Raw genomic sequence first — 25,123 nt, 5'->3', positions numbered from 1 at the left:
GAGACTCAGCTTCTGTCCTATGGAGCTCACAGTCTAGTGGGAAAAAAAATTCTCAAAACAATTGCTACACAACAGGGGTCAGCACACGTTTTTCTGTAAACGCCAGATACCAGACAGCAAGTGTTTTCAGCTCCAGGGGCTACATGGTCTGTTGCAACTACTCAACTCTGCCACGGCAGTGTGAAGGCAGCCACAGACAATACGTAAATGAATGAACTAGCTATATTCCAACAAAAATTTATTTACAAACACAGGCAGTGGGCCAGATTTGGCCAGAAGGCCATCGTTCGCCAATCCTTTGTATACAGCACACTAGAGAACATCCCACATAACTTGGAGAGCTTCAGAAAGACCTGAGGGACTGCTTGTCCCTTCATAGGGAATGGTCATCAAACCTTACTTTGACAGCCACATCAATCTATATGATTCTCCCTGAAAGTGGAGTAATAATGAATTTTTACCCTTGAAAGTCACTAAACTAGTTCCTCAAATACAGCAGTTTTTAACCTTGGTATTGAGACAAACACTGCTGTAGAGGGTGTCACAATTAGTTTGTCACTAACAGGGCTGCTAACCAAAAAGTTGGTGGTTCGAACTCACACTGTGGTTCTGGGGGAGAAGGATCTGGCAACCTGCTTCTGTAAAGATAACTGCCTAGGAAACCCCATGGGGCAGTCCTACTCTGTCACATGGGGTCACTCTGAGTCAAAAACAACTCCACGGGATCCAACAATAACATGCTAATAGTTTTCAAATTTTTTTAAATATCTATATTTAAAAAGGTAGATCAATCTTATCCCTAAAACATCCCTGTGGAAGTTACTGCCAGCACGGAACTGTGCAAGACCCTGGGTGTGCCTGTAGAAGCGAAGGACACGTGCACATACTGTTAACCCATGTATGCTTGCATTCAAAGAGCCTTGGAGACCACTGAGTCCAGCCCTCTCCCTCTGAAGATAACAAACCCAGTCTCTAGCTACTGATTCAGAGATGTTAGGTTTAGATTAGTCTTAACATTGATCAAAACTTACATGAAGTCAAACAAGAGGAAACAGAAGAGATAGCCAAGGAGGGCGAGAGGAAGTGAGATAAGGCTTCCTACAACCAAGCTGGATAATGCACTCGGACAGATACCCTTCTTTTAAAATTCTTCCATTGTTATTCATCACAGAAAAATCTAAAAATGTATGAAAGTACAAAGAAAAAATAAATGCTACAATACTATCATGGGGCAATGAACTACTGTTAACGTTTTGGTTCCTTTTCCTTCAAATTCTTTTTCTGTGTATAACAGAAAAAAAATTTTTTTTTTTTTTTTTAAATAAAATTGCTTTTTGCATTCTTCATAAAACATTATGTCATGGGCACTTTCCCATACTGTTTAATATGGCTCTAAAATATGATTCTGTAATATTAGGAGAACATCAAATGGATGGAGATAAAATATTTAAATTTCTCCCCCACTGTTGGATATTTTGGTTGTCATCTTATTTTTTATAGTATTACATTAAAAGTTCAAAATAATCCTACAGAAGTTTATAAAACCATTTAAAAATATTTTCTATTTATTCAGTTGGCAAAGCCCTGGTGGGACAGTGGTTAAGAGTTCAGCTGTTAATCAAAGGTCAGCAGTTCGAATCCACCAACTGCTTTTTGGAAACCCTATGGGGCAGTTCTATTCTGCCTTATAGGGTCACTGAGTCAAAACAGACTCGATGGCCACGGGTTTTTACTTAGTTGGTTAGGAAAATCAGAGTACACATTAATGACCCCAGGAGCAGGCATAGGGACACTGGATCCAAGACATTTCCCCCAGTTTACATGTCAACTGGCTGTCTGGGTCCTTGAACTTCTCTACTACAGGACGATCAAGTAGTAGAGTCCATCTTCCACTCAGCAGCACAAATGAGCCAAGCAAGATGGCGTCACAAGACTGAGCTTGGGCTGCTTTCTCTGCAACAACCAACAGAGAAAACCTCTTTTGGCTTCAGTGCTGTTATTAAAATTGTGTTAAAAGGGATGTTAAAAAGATTGTTGCAGATAGATTTTCACTTATAGCACGTCTTAGTGGATTTCTAGGATATTCTTTTTGAAATAGAAGGCCAGCTCAATTGGTCTTTCTCCATGGGCATCTGGGAGAGGGTTTTCTGCTGAATGTTTCTTCTGCAGGTCCTGATGGGCAGAATGCCATAATAAGCAGATGTGAATGCCAGACTGGCATCGGCCACAGCATGACACGCTTCCAAAACTGCCCTGGGGGCTGTGAAACCTGTGGAACCTTTAGCAATAGAACCCAAATATATTTCCCTTAATCTAGCTGCTAATAAGAAAATTAAACAAACTAATAATCTGGTTCATACAATCTATAAAACTGTAAACCCTTCCTCCTAGAATAAACCGTCTACCCTTAAGCAAGCCAAAGGAAGAGCAATCTGAGATAACTTATTGGAGGGAGTAAGTTACAACTGTCCTCTTGAGTTAAAAAGAAAAGTTCCAGTTGAGATCTCACCTTCCAAAATGAAAGACCTGAGGTAAAATGAACATACTTGTGTTTACCTAACATAAAAAAAACATCAGATAAAAGACAGCAAAATTAAGTCTGAGCCAGCCAAGCTAATACACCATTATTCTTTTAACTAAAGATGAGACAAGGAGCATTTCTGATTATGTCTAATAATCATTTGACATTGTATTTGCCTATGCAATTTTTAGAAAGAGGCTACTTTTCAAATCCCAACCTTCCCAGAGATATGAGGATAATTCACATTCTAAGCAAAAAAACAAAACAAAAAACCCAACAAGCAACAAGGCCTTAAGGACAGCACCCCTCCCCCCTTCTGTATCTGTTTTACAAATAAAGAGGTTTGCATGAACAGGGCACAAACTCTTCTTTTTGCACTGTGCCAAGAGAACTTTGAATTTGGATATGCAAACAGAAAAGGACAGGACTGAAGAAGTGCCTCTCAATACCACCAGGAGAATCAAGTCACATGTAAACTTGTCAAATGTGGTAAGTAATCACTGTCACCTCTTACTCAAAACACCAAAAAGCCTGAGGGGAAACTCACTGAAGTCGATGCCATAGGGCAAGGCCATGGAGTTAACCAACACCAGAGTGTCCAATCTGGCAGGGTTAAGAATCACAGTATCTGATCACGAACAATTCCTACAGGCCCATATGGGGTGTTGGCTTTTCAAGACATATGTCAAGTTTACTGGAAAGTGTTGGCAAGGACACAGCACACACACTTACCTTACCAGTGCATCTGGTTTGCTTAGCTGGTTATTAGGAATACAATTTTCCATTATGTCCTTGTGTGTACTTGGGCTCTTGCTGGTGCATTTCTGCTTCTTCTCATTTTTACTAGACGAAGGAATGCTCCCATTTGTTGCACTGTGACTTCTAGGTGAGGAGTTCACAACTCCACTGGCATTTTTGTAATTTTTTGAGGAAGCAGTGCATGAGTCCTCTTTCAAAAGATTTTCTGTACTTCCCACAAGATCGTTATTTAATCTTTTACTATTGATATGGTTCTCCATATACTCAATCTCTTGTATTTTAGAGTCTACAGGTTGTAGAATATTGTTGTTATTTATTCCAAGGTTGTGTCTTTTGGCTTCCTTGTCCTTTTCTTTCCCTTTTTCTCTGTATTCTATCTCTGGCAAAGTTGTGGAGAGTTTTTTGTTGGCTGGGATACCTCCATTGTGGTGTATAAGGATGGAAGAATCCATATCAGGTAATCCTTTGGCTGCTACAATACCAAAAACAAACCAACAAACAAAAAAACCCACACCGGAATATTTAGTTTTTTAAAAACATAAAAGAGATTGATTTAGCAAACTGTAATATCTATGCTTAGAAACTCACTATAATTTGCAAACTTATTAGAAGCACTAACCACAGCACAGTATGCTAACTTCAAAGGGCAAATCCGAATAAATCTGAGGAGCTGCACATTTGGAAATCACCATCATTTATAAATGCCATCCATTAAGTTTTGGCCTTCAAAATAAGATCAGGATTTTTTAATTAAGCCATACTTTATGTATCAGTCAAATCAAACTTATCATTGCATGAGAGGGCACAAGTATCCTTCTAAGAGACCATACTTTAAAAAAGCCAGGATTAAACAAACTGCTAGTAGCAAATTTACTGAAAAGGGGTTAAATGAAACAAAATAAGAAGTGTGATGTTAGGGTACAGGACATTTATCCATTTCCTTGACCCTAGTGCTGAAGTAATAAAATGTATATCTATCATTTGCCAGGTTAGTTGTAAAGAATTTTCTGTATCAAGCCTACACATTCAATTTGTTAAAGTCTACTTGAGAAGATATTTTTGCACCACACCAGAAAATAAGATTTTGGATCAACTAAAAACATGCCCTTAAACTTCCGACATTCAAACCAAAGAAAATTGGTATCACTGTCAATTCATCCATTTCTATTGATTAAAAGCATATGAAAGAAGCCCCATTAGAAAGGGGTCCATTTAAAATCCAGATTGCATTAAAAGAACCATTTAGAATAGGACCTCGTCATCCTTGCTCTATTCAGAAAAATTTTGACTGAGAAAACTCAATTCTACATGTCCACATGTCTGTCTTGCTTATACTTTGGTTTTTTGCTTGCTTCAATTACAAAATCACATAGTTATATATTATCTTTCTGCTGAGAATAAGTATTTTTAAATATTCATAACAGTATTAAAAAATAAGATACAATAAACATATTTATAAGCACATGGTCTTCGGACATTAGGAAGGAAACATCACCCACACTCCATGAAGTATGACCAACTAAAGCAATGGCCCTGAGAAGGAATTCCAGGGATCAAGAAAATCCTTATTAATCTTCCAAAGCCCCAGGAACTTTTCCAAAAAAGAAGATTCTTCTGACAGACAAGATAATGACTGGCCTATCGAGCCCACAGCTTTAGAGTAAAGACCTACCTTCCTCAGCTTCTTTTTCTTGCTTCTGTAACATCTGCTGTTCTGGAGGGAGGGCTTGCTGAAGAAGCTGCATGTAAAATTCGTTCTCTTTTTGCACTTCCTTTTGCTTCCTTAACCGCATTTTGTAGCTTACATAACTTTTGAAGCCAAAGCCCAAAGTCACCACAGGGTACCCAATACTAGAAAGAAGACAATCCAGCTAGTAGTTTTATGTTAAAAACCAACAACATATGCATCAAGCACACAACGACACCTATCACTACAATTAAAAAATAAATTCTAGCTGATGATGGTAGCTGGAGATAACATTCAGTGAGCCCATAAATGAATACAATGCTGCTATGGAAATGAGAGGCTAATGGTACAAAGAACAAACTCCCAGGGAATAGTGGGCCTCCTAGACCATAAGAAAGCAGCAGACTTCCCATCAGACTTTGGTGTTCCCCAAGCTAACTCAAGGAGTCACCATACTGACTGGTAGGTACAGTGGCTAATGTCTTGAAGAAATATTTCTTAAAAATATGGAATTGCCTTGTACGTTAGAACTTAGGCATTTATATGCTTTTAATAATTAAGAGGGTACAGATTTTATGGGTGGCTACAAATATTTGGTTCTTAATACTAGAAGGCAGGGTCAAATTCAGGTGACTACATTAACTTAATCTTCTTGCTGTCACCAGCTATTCTGGGAAAATTAGTTCATAAACACTCCATCATACATAAATTCAAGAATCATTTTAAAAAGGATCTGATAATTATCAGTGCCAACGTTTGGTTTGTACTACCAAATTAAATCAGCATACTTACAACTCTAATCTCTGGGATAGTGAGTTGAACTATTTTCATTCAACTCATCTGGGTTTTCATCAGCCTATCTAATGTCTCTTCAAAACTTCTGTAAACACTGTCAAAACCCGTACTAAGCTTCATTAGCTTTAAAATTTATCAATTATAATTAGTCTAAATGCGGCCTCACTACAAATTTAAAGTGGTAAGTTTTACTGACCAGGTTTATTTAATTCACTTATTTGTGAAAAGACTTTAAAAATACTGAAAACAGTATATTCTTAGTTGATTGACTGTTTTGGTTTCTACCACAAATGTTAGCAAAAAGTGGTGTATTTAAAAGAAAAACATATATTAGGTGGTGATTTCCACAACAGACAAATAAGAATCAAGCTTATTTTAGAAAATGTTTTGTGGTTAAGGTTAAATGAATAATAATATTGTAATACTCATTTATATTTCACAAAGAAAAATAATATTCCTTTAAAAATTATTAGTAATATTCTCATACTTTTTAGGCCAAGAAAATTCTAAGTTCATTTAAGCTTCATGAAATAGCTTTATATTTCATCAAGACTTTTTTGAATCAGTATCAGATTATAATAAAAACAGCTCTTTTTTTTAGTACCTATCAGGCCCTTATTATGGACTTGGCAGTAAGTTAAACACTTTACATATATCACCTCTCTTCCATGGCCAAATGGAACAGGTCCCCAACAGACAGGTACAAACTCAACAGACAGGTATGAAAACTGAGGCTCTGAGAGGGTGATATGCCCAAAGCAACACAGCTATCAGGGGACAGACAGAGCTGGGACTCATACACTCATCTGGCTGAAAAGGGGAGTAGGCTTTTTATCGCCACGGTATGCTGCTTTCTGGGCTCAGGTAAAACCTCTCAGAAAAAATTTATAGTTGAATTTACCACTTTACATTTAAACCCTGAAATGGATTACAGAATAGGAATACACATAACACTCACCAGTGAGCAGCGAATGGACGACAGAGGTCTACGTGAAAATTTTTGAGATCTTTAAATCTAATTGCTGCTTCGATATAAACAAAGAGTATCCAGAGGGACACTGTAGGCAGGCACACTCCCCTTTCTGTGGGAAAGCAGCAGAGAAACATGCATTGATGATACATCAGCTAATGTAACAGATGGATTGTCTGGGAGACCTATTCAACTACAGTAACTTTCATCAAGACTTTCAACTAAATGAATTAATAAAAAGCAATCTGATCCAAACTAAAGTTTTTATATGACAAAAGATGCCATAGAAGCATAGACAAAGTTAAAAGACAAACATTCTGGCAGAACATATTCTCAATATATATAAAACAAAGGGTGCGTAGCCTTGATGAGAAACATCTGCATATCATCAAGGAAGAAATACAGGTGGCTAAAAATCACATGAGAAAATGGTCAATTTCACTGTTAATCAGGGAAACACAAAATAAAATTCCATTTTTAAACCTATCAGGCAAAAATTTTAAAGACTGGTAACGGCCAATATGGGGAAAAGTTCATTTTCATACGTGGCAATAATGTAAACTGGGGCAATCTTTCTAGAGGGCAATTTGGAAGTATAAATGTAAAATACTTGTACCTTCGACCCAGAAATTCCACTTCTAGGAATCTACACTATAGAAATACAAAAGAGCCCTGGGGATAAAGGTATAAGAATATTCACTGTAGTATTATTTATAATAGTAAACATTCGGAATTGAATGTCCATCAACAAGAAAATATTTAATTATGATAAATCTATACAGTGAAATACAATGCTGCTTTTCACAAGAATGAGGAAGATCTGTAAAGACATGGAATGTTATACAAAAATCATTTTTTAAGTAAGGATGAGTTGCAGCACAAAGAAATTTTTCTGACATTTAAGTGTTGTTCAAAAACATTTTTTTTCCCTTAAGCACGAGCTCATATTCCTTTTGCAATTAAAAACAATTTTCAAGGGAGGAAGAAAACAACTAGTAACAAAATAAATAGGATGCAAATAATGGGATACTTTTCATTGGCCTTTTAGAAACAATACCTGTAGGATACAATTAATGTACTTGATATCACTAAATTGTATACCTGAAAAACGCAGAATTGGAAAATGTTGTGCTATACATATATTCACAACAATAAAAAAATCCGCAGGATAGGTCCACCTATGTCAGAACATGATTAATAATGGGGTATTTTATGAATGTGGACTACACAGGCATGACGTGCAGTAAGTCTAGAAAGTTCTTCTGAGACTATGTAAGACAAGCAAGTTACAAAAGAGAGAAGACGGAGGGAAAAACAGTGACCTGAAGAACTAAATGGCTTCTTGCTAAGGAACTTTGGGATAAAACTACAGAAACATCATAGAATCTTAGAAGTAGAAAGATCATTTAGTCTTACTTCCTCATTTTATTGAAGAGAAAAGTGAGAAAGACCCAGAGTTTAAGCAAATTGGGTCCAAGTGCACAAAGGTTGTCCTGAGTCTGCTTTTGACTAGAACCTAAGTTCCCTTAGGCCATGTCTGTGAGGTAAGATGACATTGGAAACTCTGTGAAAGCAGCTAATGGCTTTAACCATTCTTATGGATTTAACATACCAAAAAAAATTTTTTCCCACAGTGTAAAAACAGCAACTCATAGGATAATACATTTTCAAAATAATTTTAAAATGCATTTTCAAAAATTTTCATTCCCTATCCCTGTATCAAGTTCTAAAGTTATTATAAATATAATAAGCACGCTGTAAGAACAAATTACAGAATACCTGTAATTTTACAGCTATTAAAAAAAAAAAAACAACACATTGAAAGCATTTCTGAAAAAGTATAAAAATCAGGTTGTACACAAAGTTTTGTGTACTGGTTATTTCCCCTCTTAACAGGACGGGAAAAATGTTTATAATGATTTCATCATTCTTTTGTAGCCATACAAAATTTTGTCAAGCATTCCCTATATTCTTATGAAAGAATTTTAAATTTCAACAACTAGAAGAAAAATTAGCCTCAAGTTATATAAACTGTACTCATATTTGTCTGGTTCAATAAGAACACAATGTTTTTTGCTTGTCTGTTTGCTTTTTTTAAGCACCAGTCATCCCAAATTAAAACATTTCACAACTTGTCTGTTCTAACACGCATTTCTGGGCCTAGGGCTAAAGAAAGGCCAGTGTCATTTATGACATTAGGATCACTGCTGCCCTGACGGACCACTCACTGAACTAATTCTCAACAGGTTCCATTAATAGTTATATAAGTAGTTTCTTCTCAACTACTAAGACATTACTAAGTAAGTTAGGGAATCACCAGAGTTCATCAGAGTCACAGCAGATTGACGCTGAAGGACTCCCTTAGACATTACCTAGACTGCTCCACCTTCTACGACACAGAAGAAACTGAGGCATAGAGAGGGTGACAGAAGGATCTCACTCCACCAAAGTGCACTGTAAAAGGCAACTCACTCAAAACTGACGTCCAGGACAAGGAAATACAAGTCAAAACTGATATACAAAAAAAAAAAAAAACACTTAAAATAAAGCAGAACAAAGACCCTTCATGCTAGCTTATAAATCAAATCAGATACAAGAAAATGCTAAATATGGAGAACACCATGCTTATGCTGGATACTTTAAATAGAGCTCCATGTCTCTTCTACACAGACCAACATTTATCCTCTTAGCAGCTTTGATAAGGGGATGAAATGTTGCTCCAGAGAGCTTTTAGTATTTGGCGCTCCCTCAGTGGTCAAAATCCTACAGGTTTCACCTGAGCCTAAGAATCAAGTTTCATGCATCTTTGCAGATAAATGTGACGCCCTGTGAGCCAATCCTCACATCCAGTGCATACCATACTCTAGCTTTCACAGTGGGCTGGAGCTGTCAAGACATCTCATCTGATCTTAACAGAGGTACAGATCTAAGAATGGAGGTGACTGTGGAGCTCTGCTCTAGTCAGAACATAACTGCAATAGTACAATTTGGTTAAGAGAACCACTAAGGAACTAGGGAGACCAGGATGGTAAAGAAAAAAATACTTAAAATATCATACAAGAAAAAGCTGATGAACTAGAGATGTTTTTCCTACAGAAGAGGTTATAACAGTATCTTTAAATATCTAAAGAAATGTTAATATGGCTAACATGGAAGAGAAACTACGCTCATTTAGTATGTTCCAATGCAGGAGCGCATTGTTTGGCCTTGAGGGTATGGTCTGTAGCCCCTTAAATGTTAAAGAAAAGTTTTGTGCATTCCCATATATTTTTCTGGGGAAAGCCTCTTTAGATCCTCTAACAGACCAGCAAGCCCCCAAATAGTTAAGACATATTTTTTGGTAGGTGTTGGCTCAAAAGTGTAAGCAGCTGTTTACAATAGCAAAAACATGGAAGCAGCCAAGGTGCCCATCAATGGATGAATGGATAAATTATAGTATATTCACACAATGGAATACTACGCATTGATAAAGAACAGTGAGGAATCTGTGAAACATTTCATAACATGGAGGAACCTGGAAGGCATTATGCTGAATGAAATGAGTCAGTTGCAAAAGGACAAATATTGTCTAAGACCACTATTAAAAGAATTTGAGAAATAGTTTAAACTGAGAAGAAAACATTCTTTTGTGATTACGAGAGGGGGGAGGGGAGGTGGGAGGGGGCATTCACTAATTAGATAGTAGATAAGAACTACTTTAGGTGAAGGGAAAGACAGCACACAATACAGGGGAGATCAGCACAATTGGACTAAACCAAAAGCAGTTTCCCGAATAAACTGAATGCTTTGAAGGCCAGCGTAGCAGGGGCAGGGGTCCGGGGACCATGGTTTCAGGGGACATCTAAGTCAATTGGTATAATAAAATCTATTAACAAAACATTCTGCATCCCACTTTGAAGAGTGGCGTCGGAGGTCTTAAACGCTAGCAAGCGGCCATCTAAGATGCATTAATTGGTCTCAACCCACCTGGATCAAAGGAGAATGAAGAACACCCAGGACACAAGGTGATTATGAGCCCAAGAGACAGAAAGGGCCACATGAACCAGTGACTACATCATCCTGAGACCAGAAGAACTAGATGGTGCCCAGCTATGACCGATGACTGCCCTGACAGGGAACACAACAGAGAACCCCTGAGGAAGCAGGAGAGCAGTGGGATGCAGACCCCAAATTCTCATACAACCAGACTTAACGGTCTGACTGAGGCTAGAAGGGCCCTGGTGGTCATGGGGCCCAGAGCGTCTGTTGGCCCAGGACAGGAACCATTCCTGAAGCCAACTCTTCAGACAGGGATTGGACTGGACAATGGGTTGGAGAGCGATGCTGGTGAGGAGTGAGCTTCTTGGATCAGGTGGACACTTGAGACTATGCTGGCATCTCCTGCTTGGAGGGGAGATGAGAGGGTGGAGGGGGTTAGAAGCTGGCGAAAAGGACATGAAAAGAGAGAGTGGAGGGAGAGAGCAGGCTGTCTCCTTAGGGGGAGAGTATTTGGGAGTGTGTAGCAAGGTGTATATGGGTTTTTGTGTGAGAGACTGACTTATTTGTAAAGCACAATAAAAATTATTAAAAAAAAAAAAAGTGTAAGCAGGAAGATTTTGGCTCAGTATGGCAAAGTCACCATAAGGACCAGCCTTTGATTCAGATAATGAAAGAAAGACAAAAGACATTTTTTTAAAAAGGTATATTGCCATCTATTAGGGAAAGGCAACTTTAAAATGTTCATGTAAACTCAACTCTAAATAAGTTATCCAAAGAAATCACATTTTTAAAACTTGGATCTAAGATTTCTACCCATCTAAGATACCACCACAACTTACCTGTGTGCCATACGTACTGAACCCATACGTATGTGCTAGCAGCAAAAAAAAGCCATTGTATGGGGATAAACAGCAGACATATTATATTTGACGTGAATGCTACACAGACAAAAAATACTGAGAAGGCCTAAAGAGAAAAACAAAACAAGATGAAAAACAGTCTTAGAATTTGTTACTTTCAAGCAGAGGCTGTTAAAATCATGTTGGGCATAATCTCTGAAACCACTGTGCAATAACTACAGAGCCAGTTAACAAGGGGAAATTTTAAACTTTTAAAATCAACATAAATACATATTAAAATAGTGTTAATTTAACATCAAAAAGTAAAACTATTTACGGTCCTCAAATCACAAAGAAGTGGACCAGAACAAATGAAGGTTGGTCCACAGGGAGTTCATTTGGACTCCACAGGTGGATTATCTGAAAGGACTTGAATTTTAACACAAAAAAGGTTCCTCTCTCCTCACAAACCATTCCTAAAGAGCCTCATTCTGGAAGGATAGGTCTGCTGGAGCACAGACAAACCAAAATATTAGTAAGAGCTAGGACAATGTTAATAATTTCATAACACAGCCTTCCCCTAGGCCCTACTATATACTGAAAATAGGACATGGGCTCAAAACCATCTTTTCAGGGCATGGATTTGCTCCAGGCTTGGGTAGAAGGGTTGTAGGTTTAGGATGTGGCTATGGAACACAACAGAGCTAAAAGGTCAACCAAGGGAACAAGCTCAGGCCTGTACCCTTGTTCTAACCCAGTAGTTCTCAAAATACAGCATGAGGATCCCTGGAGGACTCTTGAGACCCTTTCAGGGGGTCTTCGAGGTCAAAATTATTTTCATAATAATACTAACACATTATCTGCCTTTTTCACTCTAATTCAGAACTCTGAGTTCAGCAGTTTTCCAGAAGCTGCAAGACATGTTATAATGCAACAGACTGAACTCAGAAGTATACACGAGAATCGTGCTGTCTTCTATTAAGCCAGACATTAAAGAGATTCCCAAAAAGGTAACCACTCTTCTAACTCTTCTTTTGTTTTGAAAATCACTGTTATTTTTCATTTTTAAAATGTCACTTATATTAACATGTAACGAGTTTGTTACTGCTATTTTTAAGTGAATTAATATTTTAAAATTTTGTTTTAATTTCAAATATAGTAAACATAATGATGTAATAACCCCCATAAACAAAAGCTCCTTGCAGCTCTCAGTAATTTTTAAGAATGTAAAGGGGTCCTGAGACCAAAAAGTTTGAGGGCCACTGTTCTAACTGTAACCTACTCGCCAGCACAGTGATAGGGGCTCCAGAAATATTTCTGAGTAAGACTGGAGTAAGTAATTATTGCCTCCTCATCTATTTTGTCTCCCTCCTGACATCCTCCTCCCCACGCCACCCCCACTTCTAACTGGAAACGAGAGGAGGCAAAGTGAAAGGATTTGATCCGTGAGTTTCGACAAAACAACCTTAGAGGCCACTTTCCGTCCACAGACCCAATACAGTCAACTAAGTATTGCTAATAAAATCTACTTTAAACAGTTTCACTGTTAGCTAATGAAGATTTTCTTAGAAGGGTAATTCAACCCCTCGTTCTTGGAAAACATGTATTAGTAAACATACCAGTCCCTGATATCTGAAGGAATCATAGACGCTTCTGATGAAAAGCCAGAATGGCCACAGGTATTCAAATCTGAACTCCAGGACAAAATCGGCCAGGAGGACAAGTGCCCACACTACCAGGAATTTCAGGTATAAAAATGTACTGCAAAATATAAAAATAAAGAATTCAGGGTCATTTGTGAAGAACTAGAAGACAACACAATGTTTCTGCTTAAAAGAGACAAAAAATTACTTCAAATATCATGAAAATAATGGAGATAAAGGGTAGTAAGAGGCACTGCGATGGCCCACCTAAATTTTAAAAGCTTTGGTATTCATTCTGAGCCCCACAGCTATCAAGATACGAGGATGACCAAAGATGCTTAATTCCATTTGACATGGGGCGGGGGGGAATATTAAACCTCTTCACTATTTAAAAACGTGCTAAGTGTCTGACTTCAAAATACTGCAACACTCTCAAAATTACAGCTTTCAAGCTGTTCTTCATTAGAAGAAAATGTCACGGTTGAAAGGCTTCAAATTTGCTGTTTCCCCACCCCTCTGCAACTGTTTGCACAGTGTTTGAAATTCTTGATGCACATCCCTACATGCTTGAAGAATTTGGGCTTTTTTCCCCTTTCGCCTCTTGCCTCTCTATACAGTATTCATCTGCACTAAGCAAACAGAACCCAAATGACTTCTCAAAATACACAGAAAGTAATTTAAAGAGCAGATGCCAATCACTACTGTGAGGTCATAAAAATTTACATTAGAGAAAAAAATTCTCAAGCATTCAGGCCTTGCTCTAGCTGAGATGTAAACGTGTATTCCCAGTCCCTACTGCACTTACAGTAAACAGAAATACTTTGACAAGCTAGTTGGGACACACATCTAACTGCTGCAGCAGCTCAAAATAAGACAGAGAAAAATTATCATTTTTTTTTTTTAATCTAAAAGTTTATCAGTTGCATAATGCATAAGCCTTTAGATTCTACCTATTAATAAGCCCTAATGGAAACCGTGGTGGCATAGCGGTTAAGTGCTACGGCTGCTAACCAAAAGGTCGGCAGTTTGAATCCACCAGGAGCTCCCTGGAAACTGTGAGGCAGTTCTATTCTGTCGTATAGGGTCACTATGAGTCGGAATCAGCTCGATGGCAATGGGTTTAATTCTATGTCGCCAACTCTGTCAAGAGGAGCCCTGGTGGCACAGTAGTTAAAGCACTCAGGCTGCTAACCAAAGGCTGGTGGTTCAAATCCACCAGTTGCTCTGCAAGAGAAAGATGTGGCAGTCTGCTTCCATAACGATTATAGCCTTGGAAACCCTATGGGGCAGTTCTACTCTGTCTTAAAGGGTAACTATGAGTTGGAATAGATTTGACGGCAATGGGTTTAGCCCTGTCAAAGGACCCCAGGTGGTGCAATGGTTAAACACTTAGCGCTAACTGAAAGGTTGCCTGTTCAAACCCACCCAGAGACTCCATGGGAGAAAGACCTGGAGATTTACTTCCATATAAGGTACAGCCAAGAAAACCCTATGGGGCAGTTCTACTCTGTCACAAGTGGTCTCAACTCAAGGGCACCCAACAACAACCACCCTGTTGAGGAGTCCCTGAGTGGTGTAAAAGGTTAATGTGCTTGGCTGCTAACTAAAAACTTGGAGGTTTAAGTCTACCCAAAGAGATGCCTCAGAAGAAAGGACTGGCAATCTACTGCTGAAAAGTCAGTCATTAAAAACCGTACGGACACTCACTAGACAGTAGACACTTGTTATTTCTGGTGATAGGAAAGGTAACACCGAACAAGGGTGATGTATACACAGCTTGATGATGATAAACAATGTCACTAAAAAGTACACAAGATAAAAGGACCTATTGGTAATTGCTACGGCACATATAATTTTGAAACAACAGCAAAAAAAAAAAACAAAAAATGTATGTGTGGGTACATATGTACATATGTAGGCATACGTCTGTACACCAAAAGAAATCAAACCTGTTGCTATCAAGCTGATTCCGACTCACAGCGACCCTACAGGACAGAGTAGAACTGTCTCATAGCGTTTCCAAGGAATGGCTGGTGGATTTGAACTGCTGACCTTTTGGTTAGCAGCCACGCTCTTAACCACTATGCCACCAGAGCTATGTATATGTGTGTGTATATATAACTGCATGCACATGCACCTATGTGGCTATACACATACATATTCGTATGTATAATAAAGCACACAGGCGGCACAGTTACGGATACTTCTTAGACATAACCAAACACCTCACAGGATTGGATTTCTGGGTTTGAAGGATTATACCCATGGTCTCGTGGGACATCTCTGGCAACTGGCATAATATGTGTCATAAAATTACATTACATTCTACATCCTAGCTTGGTGAGTAGTATCTGGGGTTTTAAAGCTTCCAAGTGGCCACCTAAGATATAACTATTGGTCCCTACTTGTGCCAGAGCAAAAGAGAAAGAAGGAAACCAAAGACTCAAAGGAGAAACCTGTCTACAGGACAAACTACCCTTAGACCAGAAAAACTAGATGGTGCCAGGCTACCATTACTGACCATTCTAATCAGGACCCTGATAGATGGTGCCTGACAGATGGGGAAAAATGTGGAAGAGAACCTCAAATTCCTATTTTAAAAAAAAGAAGCCGGACGTCCTGGACTGGTTGAGATTGGAGGACTCCCCAGGACTAGTGCCCTGAGATACTCTTCAGACCCTGAACCGAAACTAATCCCTGAAGTCACCTTGCAGCTAAATAATAAATTGGCTCAAAAAATGAGCATCACCCATAAGTACTGTGCTCCCTTAAAAAAAATCATCTATGTGCACAGTCAAGTAGAGGAGGCGGACAACAGGCATTTCTAAGACAGCGAGATCGACCAAATAGTCAACAATTACTTTAAAACAAAGATGAGAACGTAAGGGAACAGGGAAACTAGATTAATGGAAATGGAACAATCAGAACAGAAATATTGAGAATGTTCATGCATTGTGTGAAGAATGTAACCAGTGTCACTGAACAGCTTGTATAGAAATTACTGAACGGGAATCTAAACTGCTGAGTAAACCGTCACTGAAAACACACAAAAATATTACTTAAAAAAAAACTTCCTATGGAGCACAGTTCTACTCTGACACATGTAGGGTTGCCACGAATCAGAACAAACTCAACAGCAATTTGTAACCCCGTCAATTTTAAAGCGGGTTATATTTAGGTATTTAAAAAAACAGTTTTCTAAGATAACGTGATTGGAAACACTGAATTCACTTGGACATGGGCCAAAGCTTTGCATGATGTTTTGCAACACAAATACTCCAATACTGATGTGATCAAATTAACTATCTGAATATATACCAACAACAACAAAATCAAGAGTTTTAATATATAATTGAAACATATTAAAAGAAGGTACAAAAAGACATATGCATGGTGGGAAAAACAAAAGCAGGATTTAACATGGAGGATTCTTTTTGCATCCTTTAAAGTTGTAATGAAAAAGATACCAAGAATGGACACATATGACCCCTAATGATACATTTATTCATCACAATATGTAAACTGTCAACTAGGGTCAATTTCTAATACTAATTCTTAGAAGAACTTCTTTGAGCTTAAACATTACAGAATCACGGAACCCAAGGCAAACCAGAAGAACAGTCTTAAATCCTAGATCCCACCTGTGGTTTTACTCCCATACAGTTCTTTTGGCCAGATTAGGACAGGGCTCTCATTCCCACTGAAGGGTGTTAAATCCGTCACTGACCCAGTAGGAAAGCAATGTACATTTTATGAGAAGGAACAACTGAGTCATGCAGGCATTTAGGAGCACAGATCTAGTCTGACACTAGATTTCCAAGCTGCTTGGCTTTAAAACTAAAAGTTTTTTTTTTTTTTTTCTTGTTTCTAGAATTATGTTTCTGGGTTTTCGGTCACGTTTCTAAGGTATTTATAAAATAGCATGAAAATGTATTTATTTTCCCGGCTAACACTTCTTCCCGTGGGGCTGTCTGGAAGAGAGCAGGCTGAGAGTGTGGTGGGTGCCTCAGTCGTGTCTAGTCGTTACCATCTCCCAGGAGGAGCCGGCTGCCCAGGATGCCCCCGAGGCGTGGCAGGATCCCTGTCTAGCCGCCAGCAACGTTCCTGTTTCATTATTTACCTGCATTATCCAAAGAATGGCAGCATGCTGAATACTTTTTAATAACTCAAATCATTTAAACCAAGGGCAATATAAAAGTAACCATCTCTGTTATAGCGGACTATTCAGTTTCAGCTCAGTAACTTCACGTGAGGTTCCTTTTTGTATATTCCACTTTTTTTCAAGCAACGGCTTTCACACCTTTGACGTTCTTTAACAACCAGTTCTTACTGAGTCACAGTTCAGAAGTACAGATATCTAAGGAAACTTGGTCGTTCACAAACATACGACCCACTCTCAGCTTTCCTCAGGCTCCCTTTTTAGGTGGGTCTGTTTTTTAGATGCTAAAACCAAAAGACAGTGTCTAATTAATAGGAGCGATTTTACTCTAGGACTAGTCTTTACATTTCATTGAGTCATTTCGGTCTTACGGGGTTTAATAAAGTTTAAGACAGCTGCCTGATTCCGTATTCACTAAGCCCTCTCTGTCAAGTGTACCTATCATCCTCCTATAAGTACCTGTACAAAGGTTAGAAGACAAGCGATCTAAAATGAACACTCTTTCTCAGTGTGGAAATCTTAACTAACTCCTCTCCTTCCATCCTCTGAAGGTCAAGAGGCTTTGCTAGGTCCAAAGAGATGCCATTCGAAAGGGGGAGAATATTAATTAGGGTTTTTACCCATTGTAACATTTCAAAATATTTCTTTTAAACCATGAAAAAAACATTATTAGCAAAATATTTTATACACACAGTTCATTATATGACTTATAATGAATCTGATGCTACTTTAATTCTCTGATCCAAAAAAATTTGCTGATAACTTTAATATATCTTCAACGAAATCTTAAAGCATAACTGCAACAAAAAGATTATTTTCCATAATATATTGAAACAAGGGCAGACAGAGGCCTTTGATAGTACTACAGGCTTCTATTTTGGGTGCCAATGAAATAAAGAAAAGATATCTGTAATTATCAGTCTTAATGGTGGTGATTCTTTCAAGTCATTATTAACTATCTTTCAAAGTCGATGTTAACTATAAGATTTTTTTTTCCATTCTACTCCCACCCTAGCCATTTAGAACCACTTTTTATCTGAATCCATTTAGCAATACTCTCCATCTATGGATTAATCATCTATGATTAATGAGAAGTAATATTGAACGTTCTTCTGTTTCCAAATAAAGTGCACCTCCTTCCCGGTATCTCTAGCCGCTTGTCACCTAGATCATTTTCTGGAGCCCACATAATTACTATAAGGTGGCCATCAATCCTCAGTATCTGACCTTTTCCCTAGGCAGACTAATGGCCATTTAGTTCACTTGGTCCTTACCACAGAAATGACTCTGGAATATTTCACTTGTTACGCTAGTGGCCATCCATCTCAACCCTTAGCTTTCCAGTCCTCTCTGTAAAGCCAACTGTGAATCGCCTTTAGCATTTGGTATGCAGCATGAGAGAGCCCTGGTGGCCCAGTGGTTAAGAGCTTGGCTGCTAACCAAAAGGTAAGTTGTTCAAATCCACCAGCCGCTCCTTGGTAACCCTGTGAGGTAGTTCTACTCTGTCCTATAGGGTCACTATGAGCCAAAATCAACTCTGCGGCCTCAGGTTTGGTTTGGTTTTTTAAGTAGCACGATACCTCCTGGACCAAATTGCTTTGTCTTCTGTTATCAAATACCTCTCCCTAGTGAGCATCAGGGAGCCCTGATGGTGCAGTGGTTAAGCACTTGGCTGTTAACCAAAAGGTCAGCCACTCGAACCCACCAGCTGTCCTGCAGAAGAAAGATGTGGCGGTCTGCTTCTGTAAAGATTACGGCCTTGGAATCCCTAGGAGGCAGTTCTACTGTGTCCTATAGGGTTGCTATGAGTCAGAATTCACTCAATGGCAACAGTTTTTTTAAATTGGGCATAACCTCTAGAATACTCATCCAGACTCTTGTTTAGGTTGTATTCCTGCTAAAGTCTCACAATGGCCATTTGTGATCTATATAGTCTTGCTACTCAAAGTGTGGGCCATGGACCAGCAGCATCAGCATCATGTATGAGCTTTTTAGAAAAGCAGAATTTCTGGGCCTATCCCAGACCTGTTTAATCTAAGTATACATTAATCTAAGTCTACATTTTAACAGGGTCAGCAGAAAAGAGGAAGACCCTCAACAAGATGGACTGACAGTGGCTACGACAATGAGCTCAAGCATATAACAACAACTGTAAGGATGGCACAGGTCCGGGCAGTGTTTCATTCTGTTGAGCACAGGGTCACTGTGAGTTGGTACCCACTCGATGGCACCTAACAACAACAACATTTTAACCAGATCCCTAGGCCATTTGTGTGTACACTGAATTTTGAGAACCACTGATCTACAGCAGGGACTTCTCATTGTCATGGAACTTCCACTGAATTTCACAATGTCTCAGAAAGAAGGTAATGCTCTAATCAGATAGTCAGTACTTATCTCCAAACTACTGGCATTCCTCCCCTCGACTGGCAACATTCCAACTGTTCAAGGTTAGTTCTTCCATTTTTCTAAAGTTCTAATTCACAGACAAGATCTCTACCTTACTACAATTTAAACTAAAAGCAGCATTGCCTTCAGCATACAGCATGAGCATCCTCAAAAAGGGCCTCCTTGACTCCAAACTAAAGGCTGGGCCCCTCATTATATATATACTCCATTGGCATCCTGTACTACGAGAACATTTAATTACAATTATCATAAAATAACCTTTTGCGTAATGAAGACGCAGAGTCCAAAAGAACAAAGGAGCTGCCAGTTTTGTTCCCTGCGTTATCCTCAGCGCCCGACACAGCACCTTGAAGGAATGACTTGCAATGCACAAGCGTGTTTAGGACCGACAAGATCACACACTTACAATGAAGGTAGGGGGAGAGACGACACACAAGCAACTGAACGGGTGTCTGAACACAGCACACTAACAGAAGTAACAATTACCCCTTCTGCCTGAAGGATTACTGTGCACCTGCTCCCAATCTGTTCTTCCTAACTGTTCTTCACTTTGAAGAAACTAATTTAATCAGCCTTGCTCTGGTGCCAGACTACCAGTCCATTCGGCCTACCTGCCACTGGCTCACTACAGCAGTGGTTCTTAAAGTGTCTTCTACTAAAGCCACACATTAAAGAGATCTGCAAAAACAGTTAACCATACTTCTGCTCACTACGTTTTTTTTTTTTTTTACCTTGATAAGCACATGTCTTTTGTTAAAAAATAGTAAATAGATTTCTATGCAATTAATTTATTATTTTTAAATGACTCAAAAGTTAAAAAAAAAATTTTAGTTGTAATTTCTAATACAGTAAATACTGATAGATACAGCCCATATAAACCAAAGCTCTTTGGTTTATATTTTTTTAACGTAAAGAGGTCCAGAGACAAAAATATCTGAGAAATGCTGGACTACAGAAAGTTGGGCATGAACCTCAAGGTAAAACGGACTAGAACCACTGCCAGTTTCTGCACCCACATCATCCTTGCATAAAACCCAGAAAAGGGAGCTGGCTAAGAGGACTCCAGCTGTTCTGTATTTCTTTTCTATTCTAGGCCTCCTGCAGACTGCGATGAGAACCCTTCTAGAGTGAATTACACACGCGCGTGCGCACACACACACACACACACACAGCCACTGTAATGACAAATCTAACAGTGTGAAATATGCCAGATTAAAAACAAAAGAAAAAACCTAGAATGAGGACCCCTGAAGAAAGCTGTTAAGAATTATGTGGTACAGTATTTTTTACAAAGGCCTACACAGACCACAGAGATATCAAGGACAGGTGCTGTAACCTAGTACAACTGGAGAGTTTGGAGTTTTAGAATTTCTCCTCCAAAAAATACTTTTGACAACATGGAGTCTGTGGAGCTTGGGATGAGGCAGGACTGAAGTAGCAAAACAGGAGAGAATAAACAGCCCACGGGTCCTTAAAAAATTGTGTTAATGCTGCATTAGAAATTCATTTCATATGTGAATCAGTGTATTATACTTCATACCACTAATAATAAAAATCATCTACCTAATCACACCATAGGGAGCCCTGGTGGCACAGCGGTTAAGCACTTGGCTGCTAACCAAAAGGTCGGCAGTTCGAATTCACCAGCCACTCCTTGGAAACCCTAAGGGCAGTTCTACTCTGTCCTATAGGGTCCCTTTGAATCAGAAATCGACTTGACAGCAATGGGTTCGTTTTTCTTTTTAATCACATTTTACATTCCTATCAACGGTTGTAAATTTTCCAAATGCTTTTTTATTATCTCATTTTATCCTCAAAATTGTGAAGTAGGCAGGGCAGTTATTGACATTTTATAGGAAAGAAACCTGAGGAACAGAGAACTAAAAGGTTACAGGGCACAGTTGAAAGAGCCCGGAACTGGAGTCAGGAGACCACAGAGAACAATGTGAATCCTAATGGAACAGTGTTGCTGCTAAAAAGAATAAGATAAATTTGTATGTAAAGAAATAGATAGAAGAGTAAGCGGAGAGGCAAAGCCAAGAAACTTTTACATAAAATAGAATCTTATTTTTGTTAAGAAGAGAAAAAATGCACATTTGCTTATATAGAAAAAAAGAAGGAACTATATTTATCTTTTATATGACAGCGATCATCCCAGGGCAGGACTACTAACGGCTTTCACGTTATTCTTATACGTTGTCATATTGTTTTAAATTGTTTATAACGAGCATGTGTTACTTCGATTTTTTTAAACTTTTACTTTGAAATTATTTTGAAATAATTTCAGACTGACAGAAAAGCTACAAAAATAGTACATGGAAGTCCCTTACACCTTTTGCCCATATTCCACAAATGCTAAAACCTCTTCTCAGGTTTGTGTTATCATCCTCCCTGCGTATGTACACACATTTAACTTCTCTGAACCATTTGAAAGTTGCAAACGTAATGCCCCTTTACGCCTAAATTTCCTGAAAACAATGACATTCTCTTATACAAACACCCTATAATTATTAAAACCAGGAAATTAACTTTTTTTTTTATATATACACTATATCTAATCTAGACCTTATTTACATTTCACTATCTCACAAATATCCTTTATAGCCAAAAAAAGAAAATCCTGGTTCAGGATCCAGGATCATATTTTACATTAAGTTGTCATGTCTACATGGATTTTTTTTTCTTTTAAATACAGGAGAGAGTCCCATTTTGAGAAGGAAAAGAGGTCAACAGCCTTGGAGAAAACACTCCTAGTACCTGTTGCTTCATCCGGAAAGTGAAGATGATGGCACTTGCCCTATACAGAGTGGAGAACTTGAGAGAATCAGATGAGTTATTACACATAAACGCCATTTAGAAGGATGGAGTGGCACAACACAATGAAATGAAAACAGGACGGGCTTTGCAGATGGACAGATATGGCTCCCCATCAAGCGACTAAACTTCCGGCAACCTCGATTTCCTCACCTAAAAATGAAGCTAATACCCCTACTGGGACTAAACTAGAGAATGAAAATAAAAACATAATAACAAAAACAATTAACAGGAAACAATTTTTTGGGCAATTAATCTATGTCATGCACTATGCTAAGTATTCTATGGGACTTATCTCAATTATCCTTACTCTATAAAGTAGATAATATTATTATCCCCACTGGGCTTAAAGTAGGTAAATGACTTGCTTAAGATCACATAACTAGTAAGCGTCAGAGACATGATTTGAACCCAAATCCATATAGCTTCAAGGTCCATACACTTATCCATCACCCTGAACTTTCTCACCTCACGTCAGGTGCTCAATAGATATTATTTTACTCTTCATATAGCTTCTTAAATTCATATTCAAGTTATATACTATTTTAATTCTCCAAAAGAATCAAACCTCTTAAAAAATGAGCAGGCATACTTTATGAAAGAATAAAACCCTCAGCATCTTAATTGGTAAACTACAAATTCATAAACTTAATTCACAAACACTCCAAAGCTCTGCAGAAAAAAAAAAATTTTAAGTCAAATGTTCTTTACAGAAATAACTATAGCATAAAAGGTGGAACAACTCAAGACTGCTTTTCAACGCTATATTCACTCCTAGAACGGTCACTTAATAGACAAATATGCAATTAAAAAATAAAAAGACAGAGCTCATTTTTCTTTAAGTCAAAAGCAAAATGAAACGTGAGGTAGAGCCTAGAAAAAGACAAGAAAACAATTCGTGACACATCTGAGAAAGAAGACTTGAGCCTTCGTATTTCTCCCACCTGAGACAGGAATTTTTGCCTTGGCCATGAACATGGCACTCCTTCTTTGTAGAACTCAAGGGTCCTCACTACAAGATGGGCAAAATACTGACTTTAGTACCGAGCCATTTATTTGGTTTCCAAAAGTGTTTTGAAGATGAACAAAGTAATAATATAATTTAAAAACAGAGCAAGGTTATTTCTAGTCACTTCCCTTGTGCTAGGCAAAAAATGGATCCCAAACAGCTCAAATGCATCAGTGTATCTTACAGATACACTAAAATGGACTAGTTGTACCCTTTCAATCCATCAAATATAAAACATCTAAAAAATAAAAGGCACCAGAAGAGATGGGATGAGGATAAATTACTTTTGATGTCACAATCCCATGACTCAAAGTGAGCAGTGGTCTTAAGTGCAGCAGAGAAAAAAATACAAAGGAATAAAGGCCAGTGCTATGAAGGGGCTTCAAAGACTGGGGATAATAGGTACCTTGGCAGTCTGATGAGCTGGAGCCAACTTGATGTCAGTTAAATTAAATGTCAAATAAAAGATATAAAGCCTCAAAGAACATTCTCTAACAGCTGATTACTTTTTTTTAAGTCTCCATAGCTACGATGCACGCGCCTGAAGGTGAGGGAGAGACCTGGAGGAAACAGTCACTCCTTAGGTACGTGAAGAAACCCAGGATGGAAACAAAAGTCCAGCAGAGGATATGTGTCTCTTTGGGAGGTATGTGTCATTTTACTCACGTAGCTTGCTGAACTGACAGCTTATTGCTCTTCTAGACCTAATTCTTGAAAATGATCCAAATAAAACCATTATGCCTGAAGCTAGTAAGCACAGAAAATAAAGCAATTGGTATATTTGAAGACCACACGAAATTTTATGAAGAAAGTAACCCAATTACAGTATTTTACTTCGTGATCTTAACCAGGTTTGTGAAACTTCTATATGACCCTCCAGAATCCACAAGGTGTATGATATATCCTTTTATCCCCTTAAAATAGTCACCTGGATAGTAGCCTGGAAAATGACAGAACAAAACACACACACACACACACACACACACACACACACACACAAAATCCCAAGGGTTAACAGCAACAGAGAGATCTGAGAGAAATGGCCAAAAAAAGACTTTGGAAATATAAGTACATTATGCAACACAGACTGTGTCCATGATATATAGGCATATTGCTAGCATGAAAGTGAAAATAATAAGTTAGTTATTAAGCCTACTACTAAAATTCACCTCCAAATCTAGTGAAGTTCAAGAAAGGCCATAAGGAATCAATGCAAAAAAAAAAGAAGAATATCACTGATAAAACAGGAAGCTCTTAAGCAAATAATCTGAAATGGATCATTTCCCCTTTTTCCCCCTCAACCCAGCAGCAGCAATTTAAACGGATTTTCAAAACATCTAACAAAACTAAACTGCCAAAACTGCTTGGACTAGAAGACTCATAAACGAAAGTTGGAGGAAAGTACTTCTTTTTTTTTTTTTTTTAAGGTAGTACACAACTAGCAAAAATTAAATGCAAATACTCCATTGTGGCAGGTTCTTTAATAATAAGGATTTAGCCTCATTGGACAAGTTAGTGAAAACATCTCAACTTCTCCATG

General features: G+C 38.3%; 1 protein-coding gene across 2 annotated transcripts in view; it reads right to left on the bottom strand.

Annotated features, from left to right (window-relative positions):
• Nucleotides 1–25,123, bottom strand: part of MACO1 (macoilin 1) — a 65,996-nt gene that overhangs the window by 35,735 nt on the left and 5,138 nt on the right. The window contains exons 2-6 of one of the 2 annotated variants that reach the window (XM_064281488.1): nucleotides 13,169–13,310; nucleotides 11,550–11,676; nucleotides 6,721–6,844; nucleotides 4,953–5,131; nucleotides 3,254–3,752 (exon numbers count right to left, since the gene is read on the bottom strand). The exons of the other annotated variant lie outside the window; for it this stretch is intronic. Coding sequence (XP_064137558.1) covers nucleotides 3,254–3,752; nucleotides 4,953–5,131; nucleotides 6,721–6,844; nucleotides 11,550–11,676; nucleotides 13,169–13,310 — 1,071 coding nt within the window. The remainder of the gene's footprint in view (nucleotides 1–3,253; nucleotides 3,753–4,952; nucleotides 5,132–6,720; nucleotides 6,845–11,549; nucleotides 11,677–13,168; nucleotides 13,311–25,123) is intronic. 2 annotated transcript variants of the gene reach the window in all.

This window comes from Loxodonta africana, chromosome 3 (genome assembly GCF_030014295.1).
Source record: "Loxodonta africana isolate mLoxAfr1 chromosome 3, mLoxAfr1.hap2, whole genome shotgun sequence".
Classification (NCBI taxonomy): Eukaryota; Metazoa; Chordata; class Mammalia; order Proboscidea; family Elephantidae; genus Loxodonta; species Loxodonta africana.
The sequence above is the reverse complement of the archived record's forward strand: the minus strand, read 5'-3'. Positions and strand labels throughout refer to the sequence as shown.